This window comes from Dipodomys spectabilis, unplaced genomic scaffold (assembly GCF_019054845.1).
Source record: "Dipodomys spectabilis isolate Male_0828 unplaced genomic scaffold, ASM1905484v1 ptg000140l, whole genome shotgun sequence".
NCBI lineage: Eukaryota > Metazoa > Chordata > Mammalia > Rodentia > Heteromyidae > Dipodomys > Dipodomys spectabilis.
The window spans coordinates 31,899,664-31,913,546 of record NW_024870817.1 but is presented as its reverse complement, the minus strand read 5'-3'; the positions used below and the strand labels follow the sequence as shown (position 1 = coordinate 31,913,546).

At 35.2% G+C, this 13,883-nt stretch overlaps 1 protein-coding gene across 1 annotated transcript in view; it reads right to left on the bottom strand.

Moving 5' to 3' along the window:
- Window positions 1-9,073, bottom strand: part of Adamts6 (ADAM metallopeptidase with thrombospondin type 1 motif 6) — a 202,128-nt gene extending 193,055 nt beyond the window's left edge. Inside the window, exons 1-2 of the mRNA XM_042690837.1 lie at window positions 8,770-9,073; window positions 5,566-5,930 (exon numbers count right to left, since the gene is read on the bottom strand). Of these exons, the coding sequence (XP_042546771.1) occupies window positions 5,566-5,930; window positions 8,770-8,866 (462 nt within the window). The 5' untranslated portion in view covers window positions 8,867-9,073. The remainder of the gene's footprint in view (window positions 1-5,565; window positions 5,931-8,769) is intronic.
- Between the last annotated feature and the right edge of the window lie 4,810 nt (window positions 9,074-13,883).

The window sequence follows — 13,883 nt, the reverse complement described above, 5'->3', positions numbered from 1 at the left end:
TTGCTGTTATTCACAGTATTCTATCACCTTATACCTATTTACTTAGCCAAGTCCCACTCTTAAGTCATATTTCCTCTTTAGAAAAAAAAGCTTCTCTAGGCCAAATGGAGTGCCTTCACACTCCTCTGAGCTCCACTAGAGTGTAATGTAAGTATCGTATCTTTTCAGTTAATGCCATACTTATTTGTTGTTACATCTCAAATCTTTTCTATTTAACTTCAGTGTAAATTTTCAACTGGAAGTGTTATCTTCCCAACTAGACTGTTAACTTTCTTCAGGGAAAAGTTATATCCTATAATCCTCAGAATCAGTTATAGACACAGAAAGTATCTTATATGTGTTAGTTCAAATAAAAGTTTATTGATGACGAGAAATATGATCATCAAAGCTATCTGCACTAAGAATAAAAACTTCCAAAAACAAACAGATGCTAACTTCAACTCTTGTCTACCTACATGTTGTCCTAAGTATGGCACTGGTAAGGATGTCTCTTAATCTAACCACCCATCACCACCAGATAAAACACAGATTCTCTGAGCTTATTTCCTCAGTTGGAAAAATGAAAGGATTGGTTTAAACTACTGGTTTTAAAACAGCACACTAGGGAGCCCTAAGGAGGTCCAAGAAAGTGCCCTCTGGAGCTGCCCTAGACAACAAAGAGAGAGCTCCATGACTTGAATTCCTGGGCTTAGCATCAGACGTGCTTTTATTAATGTGTATATTCAGTTTCCACATAACATTTCATATGAGAAAGAGTTTGCTGCTTTAAAAAGAAAAAAGTTAAAAATCTCTGGACCTGGTAATCTCTAAATTCTATGTAAATTCAAATCTTCATAATTCTGTTTAGATAATTTTTTTAAGTCCTGTATGTTTGGAAATAAAGATATGACATAATCAGACATGAAATTGGTGATCACCTGCAGCCTATGTGGGAAAACAAAACAAAACACATGCTTTAGTCATTTCTATTATTTTTGCCACTGTCAGTTTATGGGTAATTGTCCCATATTAAGTGCAAATGCAAACAGAAATAACATAATATGCCATTAAGAAACTCTAGTACCTGAACATGAATTACTTTACCATTTATGTTAACAAATATAGTTCAGGAAGAAGAAAGGGCAAGGATCAGTAAGAGTTTTGATTAGAGGGAAGTGTAGGAAATGGAGTCTAGGGTACATCCCAGAAAGGCCAGGACAATAAGTCATGCTGGCCTGTGACAATAGATCAGGGAAAGTTGAAAGGTCCCAGGCAAGAAACTCAATAAACAAAATTTAAATTTTTAAATTAAAATTTAAAATTACATAAAACTTAACCCTGAATGGGAAATCTAGAGATTTCAAGTTTATACACATTATCTTACATAATCTAAATAACACTTCAGTGTAAGTACTATGGTCAGTTCCTCTTTGCAGATGAGAAGCAGAGATGGGGCAAAGTTCTTTTTGTTTATTTGTTTTTGTTTTGTTTTGTTTTGGAGCAAAGTTAAACAACAAACTCACTGGGTTGAACTTGGAGCTTGGAATCTTAACCACCAGTTTCTTATCCTCTAAAGGCTGTTTCTAATATTATTTGTTCGCCAAATGTTCTTTGTATGCCTTTGATATAACAGAAGATGCTGTGCTACAAGGAAGTATTCAATCATAAGCCGCAATTGAAGAAATCTCAAAGAACTCAGAATAGTCTTTCATTAAGGGAAATTTTTACAAATTAAAATTTTAACAGGCTTATGTAAGTAATTCTAGTTACTTGGGAGGCTGAGATAGGGAGGGTGGCAGATTAAGGCCAAGCCAGGCAGAAAAGTTTGTGAGACCACTTCTCAACTCAATGTAGTACATTCATTCATGTCATCCTAACTACCTGGAAGGCTGAAATTAGGAAAATTAAATTCCAGGACAGCCTAGGCCCAAATGTCCAAGAGCCTCAGTCCCAATTAAGTGAGCTTGAAGTGGTGGCAAGCACCTGTCATCCTAGCTATGACAGGAAGCTTAAAATCGGCAGATCAATGTACAGGCAAACACCCAGACAGTAACCAAGATCCAATCTGAAAAATAACCAGCAGAGAAAAGAGCTAGCAGCACAGCTCTTAGTAGAGTACCTGCTAACAAGCATGAGATTCTGAATCTAAACCCCATTGCCGTCAAAAAGAAAGTTACAAATTTTAGACCTTTAAATATTTTTATTTTTCTAAAGCTATTTTTCTAAAGATATAGATATATAGATCTATATAGATATGACAGTACTGACTTTGAATTCAGGGCCTTGCAACTCATTAGGTAAATGCTTTACAACCAGAGATTCTCCAAACCTTTTAGTTTCAGTTATTTTTCAGGTAGTCTTAACCTTTGCACCCAGAAGGACCATGGTCCTTCTATGCCTCCTATTTATAGCTGGGGATTATAGGTATGAACCATCACACCAAGCTTGTTGTTTCTTAAAAAAAAAATAATCATCATAATTAGTATATATTAATAGTACTGGGGCAAGATTCATTGTGATACTTCCATATGTGTGTATAACATGCCGTGATACAATTCATCTTTCTTTTGCATTCCCTAATCTTATTTAATCCCCATGCTTAAACAACTTTAAAAGCCAGGTGCTAGTGGCTCATGCCCGTAATCTTAGCTACTCAGGAAGCTGAGATCTGAGGATTTTAGCTTGAAACCAGTCCAGGCAGGAAAGTCCATGAGACTCCTATCTCCAGTTAACCACTAGAAAAATGGAAGTAGAAGTGGCACTGTGGCTCAAAGTGGTAGAGTGCTAGCCTTGAGCAAAAAATATCAAGGAGACAGTACCTAAATCCTAAATTCAAGCCCCACAACTGGCAAAAAAAAATTAAGTAAAACAACTTCAACAAGTTTCAGTGTTTTATTTTCCAGATTGCTGGTTAAGATAGGGTCTTGCCAACTGTTAACCTCAGCTGACCTCAAACGGCAGTCCACCTATCTCCACTTCCCAAGTAGCTGGGATTACAGGTGTGAACCATTGTTGTTTTTTTCTTGTACCTGTCCTGGAGCTTGAATTCAGGGCCTGGGCGCTGGTCCTCAGCTTTATTTTCAAGGCTAGCCTCTACCACTTGAGCCACAGCATCAACTCCAGCTTAGTGGTGGTTAATTGGAGATAAGAATCTCCTGGATTTTCCTGGCTAGTCTGGCTTTGAACCATGATCTTCAGATTTCAGCCTCCTGAGTAGCTATGATTACAGGTCTGAGCACCAGCATAATTACAGGCATGATGCCCAATATATCCCATTCCCAATTCCACCATTCATAGCTCTTAAAGGAAATGATTTTATTAACCTAGAAATCCACCTTCAGCTAATTATTAAAATATGAGGACAACAGAAAGTCACTTTAAATAGACAAGGACTCACAAAAGTTTACTTCCCAGGCATCTGTTCTGAAATAATTATTTGAAGGTGTTCTCCCAATAAATCAGGATATAAACTCAGAAAGAGGAAGATATGGCAACTCAAAAAAGCAAAAAAGGTGCCAGGCATTGGTGGCTCACACCTGTAATCCTAGCTACTCAGAAGGCTGAGATCTGAGGATCACTGTTCAAAGCCAGCCCAGGCAGGAAAGTCCATGAGACTCTTATCTCCAATCAACTACCAGAAAACCAGAAATGGCACTGTGGCTCAAAGTGGTAGAGCACTAGCCTTGAGCTGAAGAGTTCAGGGTCAGCGTCCAGGTCCAGAGTTCAAGCCCCATGACTGACAAAAAAAAAGAAAAAAAAATGTAAAATGTGAGATGTAGCCCAACTAATATCCAAGAAAAATGCCTCTAATAAGAATTCAGCTGAGTGGGATAACACACATTTATAATCCCAGCACTCAGAGGCCAAGATAGGAAGTCTCTAGGTTAAGTACAGATAGGATGTAGTAAGACTTGGTCTTAAAAGACATTAAAAAAAGATGGGACATATCCAAGCAATACACATAAACCCTACATAATGGTCACCTGATAAAGAAATTGCATTTTCATCTCAATAGGAAAAATTAATAGTAATTACAAACTCTAGAAAACAAAATCTGGATAAGAAAATCATAATCCAGACATAAGCAAAATAAAATGTGACAATACTTGAAACAATAAATGGCACTGTTAGAATTCTGCCCTTTGAATGGTGCAAGGGTTGTAAAGACTGATAATATGGGTGAGAAAACATGACTAAAAGTGACTGTCAATGAACATTATTTTGTACAGCATAATTTAAAACGTGGTTAATTAAATAGTGGCCTTTGACTAAGAGGAATTTGAATGGAGATCAGTAGGATCTCTAAATCTAAATTTTCTCACCGAAATGTACAAAAAAATTCATTCAACCTTCTCCATTCCCAGATGCTACAGTCTTTGAATAGATCTTCATTATCTCTTTCATATTTGTACTCATATCTCAATCACTGTTCTTTCCTCAAATTTCCTAATGAAATTCATTCTAATCTGCATATATCATCACCCTGTTAAAACTAGCAACTCAATAGTTAATATCAGTGCCAAATTAACAGTATTATATTAAGAGAAGTTTTAGACCTATTTGGCATTCAAAAACTAAATCTTTTAAATATAGCAATAAATGTACTCAATGTACATATTTGTCAAGACTAAACACAAATTTTAAAATCTAAGTAATTATATAGGTTCCTTTTACTTCAGATTTAAGGAATATGGACAATTTGAACAAATTCTTACAACATACAGTGAAATTTTGTCTTCAATATCAAATCTTGCTAGTTATTTCAAATTAAAAACATATTTAATTCAACTGTAATTGCATAATTACACTAAAGTATAAACAAGAATATAGGTCTAGTATAAGAAAGAAAAGCAATTTCTGCAAATACAAGTAAGGCATGTACATTTTTACACAGAGTGTTAATGGGCCATCTATAGAAGCCTGAAAAGGGTAAAACCAAAGAGAAAGTTGGGAATACACTTGATCTACAACCATTACTCTGTTTAAGTACCTTTAACCTCAAGTACTTGTCATAAATTCTATATACATTTTTCTAAATTTTCTACATTTTTCTATATATATTTCTAAAGAAAGATTATCATCAATCTTAACATAAATGTTGGGAAAAATTATTTCAAATGCACTGTATCAAAGATTTGGCTTCAAGAAATGATGCCCATAAATACATTAGAATTAAGTTTAAGCTATGCTAGCTACCAACAAAAGATAACCTAAAAGGCAAATCAGTGCTATGATTCCCTGCCATAATATACAAACTGCACTGGAACTCTTTGCCAAGGACTGTTTTGTATATGCATTAAATTCAAATTATTTTGCCCAGAAAAAAAAATTAAGACTAAAAAGAAATCTGAGATTTCACTCACTCCTCTACTTTTAATGAAGAGTTTTATAAGCTATTCCATGAAAATGCAATATAACCACTTTGAATAAAATTATCAAAAGCAAAACATTAAAAATAATGAACATTTTCTGTCCATTACTTCCCTATTCAAACCATCAATATACATGGTTTTAAACCTGAGGAAAGACAGTTACTTCATGAACTTATTTTCCCATCAGAAATTTAAAATCATAGTATCTACTTACCAATCCAACACAGTTGCTTAAAGCCACCTTAGTTGTACTACGTTGATCTTGCAAATATCCGGTATAATGACAGTTATCTAAAAAATCATGTTTCCACTGGGGCCCATCTTTCCCCCAGTATTCTACTGTAAAATGTTTGGATACAAAATCTGTATTGAGAGTCAAGTTGAGGTGAAAGTGCTTGCCATAGGCCGAAAGTTTAAAAAATAATTTCGACACTGCCTGCTGTGGGTCGATAGGGTCCATACTCCGTCTTATCCTTGAGTGCTTATCATTTTTCACAGTAAAGCTGAGAAAAGCTCCATTTTGATCAACCCTTATTGGAATAGTTAGCTGGTAATGTTCAAGATAAGTCAGGAATTCCTCTTTGTAATCATCAGGTAGAGAATCCAGAAAAAGCACATGGAAGAAAAGAAAATTTAACAGAGGTAACAAAATAAATCACCATGCATCATTATAGGTGGTTCACAATTGAAAGCATGAAATAAATAACCATAAGGGTTTAAAATCTAAAGATTGAGTTTTATATTATTTCTTAAATTCATTTGGGAAGTACTAATTTTCTATCTAACCTTAATTTTAAAAACATGGCTTCTAACTGCTTAACTGTAAACAAAATATGAAAAATTTACATGCAAACAAAAAATGAAAAGTACACAGAAGTAAAAAAATGAGATTCAGTTCTGATAGAAGCCCACTTTTGAAAGTTATCCAAAAGAATTTATGTAGAATTTCTATGTCCTTGTAAAAATTATTTCTTAAAAACAAAATAATTATTAGGAATGTAAAATTCTGCAGCCACTTTAGAAAATAGTCTGATAACTTGTCAAAATGTTGATCATAAAGTAACTATATGATCCACCAATTCTGTATAAATACAAGAGAAATGAAAACAGACAACATAAAAACTCCTTTGTGAATGCTCATGCCAAAATTATTCATAATAGTCTAAAAGGAGAAATAATCCAAATTTCTATTAGTCTATGACTAATCAGAATGTCCATTTCTACCAGTGGAATATTATTCTGCAATAGTAAAAAAGCACTATGCTTTCTTAAGGTGATTTTCTAACATTATAAAAACTTTATGTTAACTAAAAAGGAGCCAGTCACAAAATAACACAGAGAATTAATATTAATAATAATATTAATAGTAAAAAAAAGTCTCTAAAAACAGAGAGACTTAGAGACTGCCTAGGACTGGGCAGGAGAGCATGTGTGAAAAGTCTGGGGAAATTTGGAAGTGATTACTAAGGCTCTCTTTATAGAGTGATGAAAATGTTCAGAAATTGATATAATATTGGTTGTACAACTCTAAAAACCATTGAACTTTAAATGGGTGAAATATATGCTATGTGGATTATAATTCAACAAAACTCTTTAAGATCAACAGAATAACTAAAAATTTGGCAGACCTAATATTTTCCTTACTTAATTATCCCTTCCTAAGTTAGGTTTAGCACTAAGAGAACTCAAATGTCTGCCCATGGCTTCATTGTCTCTATGGAATTTCTCTTACAAACATAAAGTCCTATGAAACCATAATCATATGGAAATGGGTGAGTTCAGTATTTACTTCCTTTTTCTTTCTTTTCTTTTTTTTTCCAGTCCTGGGGCTTGAATTCAGGGCCTGGGCTCGGTCCCTGAACTTCTTTTGTTCAAGGCTAGTGCTCTACCACTTGTGCCACAGCACCACTTCTGGCTTTTTCTGAGTAGTTTATTGGAGATAAGAGTCTCATGAATTTTCCTGCGTAGGCTGGACTTGAACCACAATCCTTAGATCTCAGCCTCCTGTGTAGCAAGGATTACAGACATGAGCCATCAACACCTGGCTGTATTTCCTTTTTTATAAGAATTCACAGTAAATCCATGGCTTTGTTGACCTACTTGTGTGTGTGTGTGTGTGTGTGTGTGTGTGTGTGTGTGTGTGTGTGTGCGTGTGTGTATGCATGCACACTTGTGTAAGTATATTGGTCCTAGGGCTAGAACTCAGGGATTAGACTATCCCTAAAGTTTTGTTGTTGTTGTTGTTGTTTTGTTTGGTTGGGTTTTTTTGCTAAAAGCTAGTGATATATCACTTGAGCCACATTTCTACTTTTGGCTCTTAGGAGATTAAAGTCTCACAGACTTTCTTGACCAGACTGGCTTGGAAGCATCATCCTCAGTTCTCATCCTCCTGAGTAGCTAGGATTACAGGAATGAGGCACCAGCCCCCAGCTGCCAATCTACTTTTGAGAGCAATAATCTAATGGACTTACATACATCACTCTATAACACCCTTGAAAACCTGGCTCATTGACACTAAATGCATTTATGCACTTATGGGGAAAATATAGAAGATATAGCTTTAATAATTCTATAAGGAATAGATTAGTCTATGGAAAACAAAATGATATTTACTTGTGGGATTTCTGTTGTTAAGATCATTTTCAGATAAGTGCTCTGCTATTTGACCCACACCTCCAGACCTCTTAATATCATTTCTATGACACAAAGTTCAACTATATAGATACTCTATAGTTTAAAATCATAAGGGTTAGAATTTGGGGGAAAAAAATGAGTTTACCATTCTCATTTAGTCCTTAGATTAGAATTCTTAAAATTTTTTCCTCAAAGGTCCATATTTAAAAGGTCTTGTCTAAGTTTTTCATTTCTACAGTATAAACTCTTAGAAAATGACCTTAGCAATAAATGAAGTTATTAAAATTTGTGGGGCAGGGTATATTACTATTTTCTTTTTTTATTGTGAAAATACTGTACAGAGGGGTTACAATTACATGGGCAAGATTAATGAGTGCATTTCTTATTAAGCTTTGTTGCCTCCTCCTCCTTTGTTTCCCCTTCTCATCCCTTCCCATCTGCTCCCCCGTCCTACCTCCCACCCCACGCCAAAGTTGTAAAGTTCATTTTACTAAGAGAACTTAGTCAACTTCAAAATCCACTGGATATTAAATTGACTCTTGGGAAGATAATTAAACAGATTCCCCTAGTCTGTAATATATAAAAAAATGATCACTGAAATTATTCAATAGGCCTCTATTCCTGTCACATTAAAAAAAAAAAAAAATCTTGCCCAAAGCTGGTGCCTGAACTTCACCTCTATTTCCCTCAATAGAAATTCTATACCCAAACAAAATATTCTGCATTGTTCCTTACATGACTATTAGTGATATTCTTTTTAAAGTTTTGGAAGCAAAAATCCTACCTTGAGAACTGTATGAAAGTCTGTGGTCATTATGAAATTCTGATGAAGCCATGATGAGGCTCAAAATCCAAGTCAACGTCTTCCACAAAATTTCCATAATTTAGAAAACTGGATTGTTTATTGGAGGGCTACCTATGTGCTAGAGAGTCAATACCATACCAAAATCGAAGCATAACAATTATATCCTTAATGCTTCTTGCAAAATAGTTGTTAGATATTCCACTGTGTAATGGATACTTTTTTATACCATGCTGTACTTTCTTCTGTGTCCAGATTCATGTTCTCAATCCAAACTGAAGAGAATAATGGTAATAAGTGTTTTCACAAGCAAGGCATTAGGTTGATCAGTCACTAAGATATGGCAGTTTTTTAACCTAGAAGAACAAAACAAAGAGAAATTTAAGTTAACTAGAAATTATCCTGAATGGACAGATTTACTATGTATTTCTGAATAGTTGCCAAAGACATAACTACAAGTTAACTTAGTACAGTTGTTTATCTTTAGAGTCTAAATAAATATTCATTAATTAAAACACAGATTTAGGAATCTTAATGGTTAGCAAGAAAATACTAAAGCTACTTAATAAAGTCCACGTCAAGGAATTTTGAGACTAGGACACATAGATAATGCAAGTTTGACTCTTAGCACAAGGAGAAGGATGAGGTAGAAGGAGAATGAGGAGGCAGAGGTAGGAGGAAGAGGAAGAGAAGGAGGAGGGGAAAGGGGAGGAGGGGGAGCAGGACAAGGAGTAGGGGAGGAGGGGGGAAGGAACTTGAAGAATAATAACTCTTTTTTAAAAACCTTTGAAGATAACAATGAATGGATACATTTTTTTAAAAAGCCTGGCACTGATGGTCTCTAAATCCTAGCCACTCTGTAGGCTGAAATCTGAGGGTCACAATTTGCAGTCAGCCCCAGAAGGAAAATCTGTGAGACTCGTCTCTCCAATTACCCACCAAAATGCTGGAAGCAAAGCTGTGGTTCAAGTGTAAAGCACTAGCCTGGAATAAAAATAAGCTTCAGGATGGCACACAGGCCATGGGTTCAAACCCCAAGACTAGCACACACATACACACACACACACACACACACACACACACACACACACACACACACACACACACACACACACACACACACACACATACAAGTAAAAAAAAATAGGAGACTAAGATCTAAGGATCACAGTTCGAAGTCCTGGGGCAGGAAACTCCCTAAAAGTCTTATTTCCCATTAATAAACAAAAAACCAGAAGTGCAGCCTGGTCAGGTAGCTTAGTGGCAAAGTGCTTGCCTAGCATGCAGGAAACCCTGGGTTCAATTCCTCAGTACCACATAAACAGAAGAAGCTGGAAGTGGTGCTGTGACTCAAGTGGTAGAGTGCTAGCTTTGAGCAAAAGAAGCTCAAGGACAGTGCCCAGGCCCTGAGTTCAAGTCCCAGGACTGACAAAAGAAAAAAAAAAGCCAGAATTGGCAGTGTGGCTCAAGTGACAGGGCCACAGGCTTGGGCAAAAAAGCCAAGAGAGAGTACAAGGCCCTGAGTTCAAGCTCCAATAACACTAGTACTGGCAATATATATAAACTGACTTCAATATCTCAGGTCATTCTATGTACTTGATAAACAGTACATAATTCTATTCCTTAACATGCTTTTTATATTCACTCATATCTAGAAATCGTGCTGCTTTATTGTTTTGTTCTGACAAACATATCTACAAATACAGTGATATTTATCAACTGTCTTTGAACATTAAGACAATGTCACACTCAAGTAAAGTTGGACCATATTTACTCTAAGCCTTGATTTTATCTGAAAGCCTTAAATGACTTACAAAGCAACTCAAATAAAGCAATTTCAACACTGTAGAATGCACTTGAAAAGAAATTTTTAAAACTTTAAGTATCACAACAGATTGGAAGTCCTTTCTCATATACTTCACTTTCAGCTACGAACCTCACTAACAGCAAAACAGTCCCTCAAAATGAACATGAAACTAAAAAAAGTAATTTTAGAACCTAAAAGCAATTCAACTTAAGATAGACACAAACCATTCTTTAATAATTCAATACTATCTCTTGTGACTATAACTGAATTGTAGTTCAATATCTGATTTTCATCGTACAATGCCTAAAGTCAGGAACAAAAACTTAAACTACTTTTAATAAGATAAATTATTGTTAAGATAAGAAAGTACACAAAATGTTTTAGAAAGAACTTTCATCTTAGAGCTCTAAAACATAGGATTATGCTATAATAAATGCTTACTACATTTTTTTGGTTTAAAAAAAGGTGATGAACAGATGAATAGATGGTGATTAATTAATAATAAGACTTAAGAAAATTATTTTAGGCAGGTAAAAGGATATTTGTAGTTAACCAGAACATTAACTTAGAAGGAACACTTCATTCCCTGTGGTGCTACAAATATTGGTTATTACAACATATAAAACAACCACAACCTTTTAAAACTCCCCACACATCTACATCTACAAGTTATTAAGCCACTAGACCTTGGAAAAGCTAATCATTAACCAAAACTATTATCTCACTATGTTCAAAATACAAGAACAACAACATCAGAATACAGAAAGGTTTAAGGGATAGAGAAAAGATTAAGACACAATCCTTGCCCCTGAGAAGCCCATAATCTAAATAGCAGAAAAATTCAAAGCAGACCTATAAATGCATAATGAAGTTATGGAAATAGGATAGAAGGGATCAGATGACTTGTAGGTGAGGGAAGGATAAATCAAACAAAACTTGAGAGGGGAAATAAGGCTCATTTGTGAGAGCTCCTGGAAATGAATGAAATTTCATAAAGTCAAATTGCTGAAGCTACTCATTACAAATAGAATACATTCCAGAAGATGTTGATGGCCAGAGAAGGGGAGAGAGCTAGTATTTGTAATAATACAAACAACAAATTTGGTTCCTGTGAAGAAAGCTAGTAAGTAATATCTGCTAAGGTAGTTTAAAGACAGACCTCTCCCCCCACCCAAAAAAAAACAAAAGATTTAGAATACACATTATTTTTTTCACCTTTACTCACAACACACTCATAAAGTAGAGGCTATTAGCCTTGTGGTTGGGCAGATTCTGACGGAACCTGTGATTGTGCCCCTCGATATTCAAGTATGATAATCCTCTTCTCTGGAACACTTTTAATTCTAACCTTGAGAATAACTCAACATTGAGGTGATGCTACTCCCATAATTAGATTAGAAGATTCTGACTTCTCTCTTGCTACCCAAGTCTCTGTTGTTGGCTTAGGTGAGACAGTTGTTATATGGAAGCCCACAGGAAAAGAAATAAGAGCACTTTCCTGATATCGCCAGCAAGGAATGGAGGCCATAGAAAGGTGGCAAGAAACTGAATCCTGAACTAAGATCACAACTCTACTGGTAACGCACTTGCTTAGCAAAAGAGAAGACATAAAGAAGAAATTTAATCTTGACTCTAATAAGTGAGCTTAAAAATCAGAACTTTATCCTGTCAAGTTATCTGTAGAAAAACCTAGTCTTTGCCAACAACTTCATGGAAAACCCTGAAAAACAGGACATAGCTAAGCCATGCCTGGGCTCTGGGCTCATAGAAACTGTGAAATAAGTCATGATGTTTAAGGTCACAATTAATAACTAATACAGTCACTGATTTCCAGATAGACAAGCTGACACAGAGATCATAGATAGTTATGAAACAAAGATGTCCAGATTTTCACATAAGAGTGTAAATTTTCTGTATGTTGTCACATTTCCAGTTTGGGACACTAAACATTCAATAGCAGTTGCACACACTATGTGTTAGATTAATATATGCAAACCAGGTGCTGGTGGCTCATGCCTATAATCTAGAATCATAGCTACTCAGGAGGCATGCATCGGAGGATCACTATTGGAAGTCAGCTCAGACAGGAAAGTCCATGAGCCTTATCTCCAGTTAACCAAAAAAGTCTAAGAGGAGCTGCGGCTACAATAGTTGAGTGCTAACCTTGAGCAAAAAAGCTCAGGATTAGCCCCCAGGCCCTGTGTTCAAGGCAGTAGTCACATACACGTGTGCACGCACGTGCACACACACAAACACACACAAGCATAAATAATACCAATTAATGTGAATAATATCTAGTAACTACAAAATTGTTTCATCTCAAAATCCTAGAACAATTTAGTTATGATAAGCATTATATATCTTTTCTCAGGTAAAAATTTATAGTTATTAAATCACACTATTATTCAGTAACACTAATGACAAAGCACCCAATTAATTTGGTTTACATCCTATTTACATATAATCTCCATACTCCAAATTTAACCATGGGGTACTAAAGTACAATTATTATTTTGTGAACATTTATTTTCAGTGTTATCATTTTTTCAAATCACTAGAATGTTTTAATAATAATGAGTTACATTAACTGGATTCTTCATGTATTTTATAAAGTATTCTTTCTTCGTATACTTTATGTATACTTCCTTCCTTTAAAGAAAAAAATTAGAATTAACCTATTTCAGTCAATTTTCTAGTAGTGGTGATAGATTGATACTTCTTTTCTTCTATTTTCCTGGCTACTGAAATTAATGTCAAATTTGCAGAATAATTCGGTGGGGTTGGGAAACAACTGCTTTTTCCCCCTAGAGAAATTCCTGATCTTCACAATTTTGTAAACTTTACTCTTACCCATCTTAAAATTGTCCTTAAAAAAACACAAAACTAAGGCAGTATTATTAGGAGAAAATGCAATATGTAACAATTTGTCTAAAAGTAAATTAACATGATTTCCAGATTTGCAGTAAAAGGGGCATTGGTGCCTAATTAGAAGCTCTGAAATTAAACAAGCTAGAGTTATGGTCTTATTCCATCACTGCCTAGTGTACCTGTTCTGAGAGCACTCAACATATTTGAAGTTGTGAGTCTTTTCTTCCTCCTCCCTCACTTTCTGCTCTAACTCTTCCCATTCTTCAAAGCCTTCAGAGTTTAGTGAATGAAATTAGCAACATGTATCAGTGCTTGGTTGGCTAGAGCTCAACCAAAACCAGTTTTCTAACCACTTTTAAGTCATCTACACAATACAAGAGAATGCATTAATCTACTTTCTGACACCTGCTGGAAATGTTCA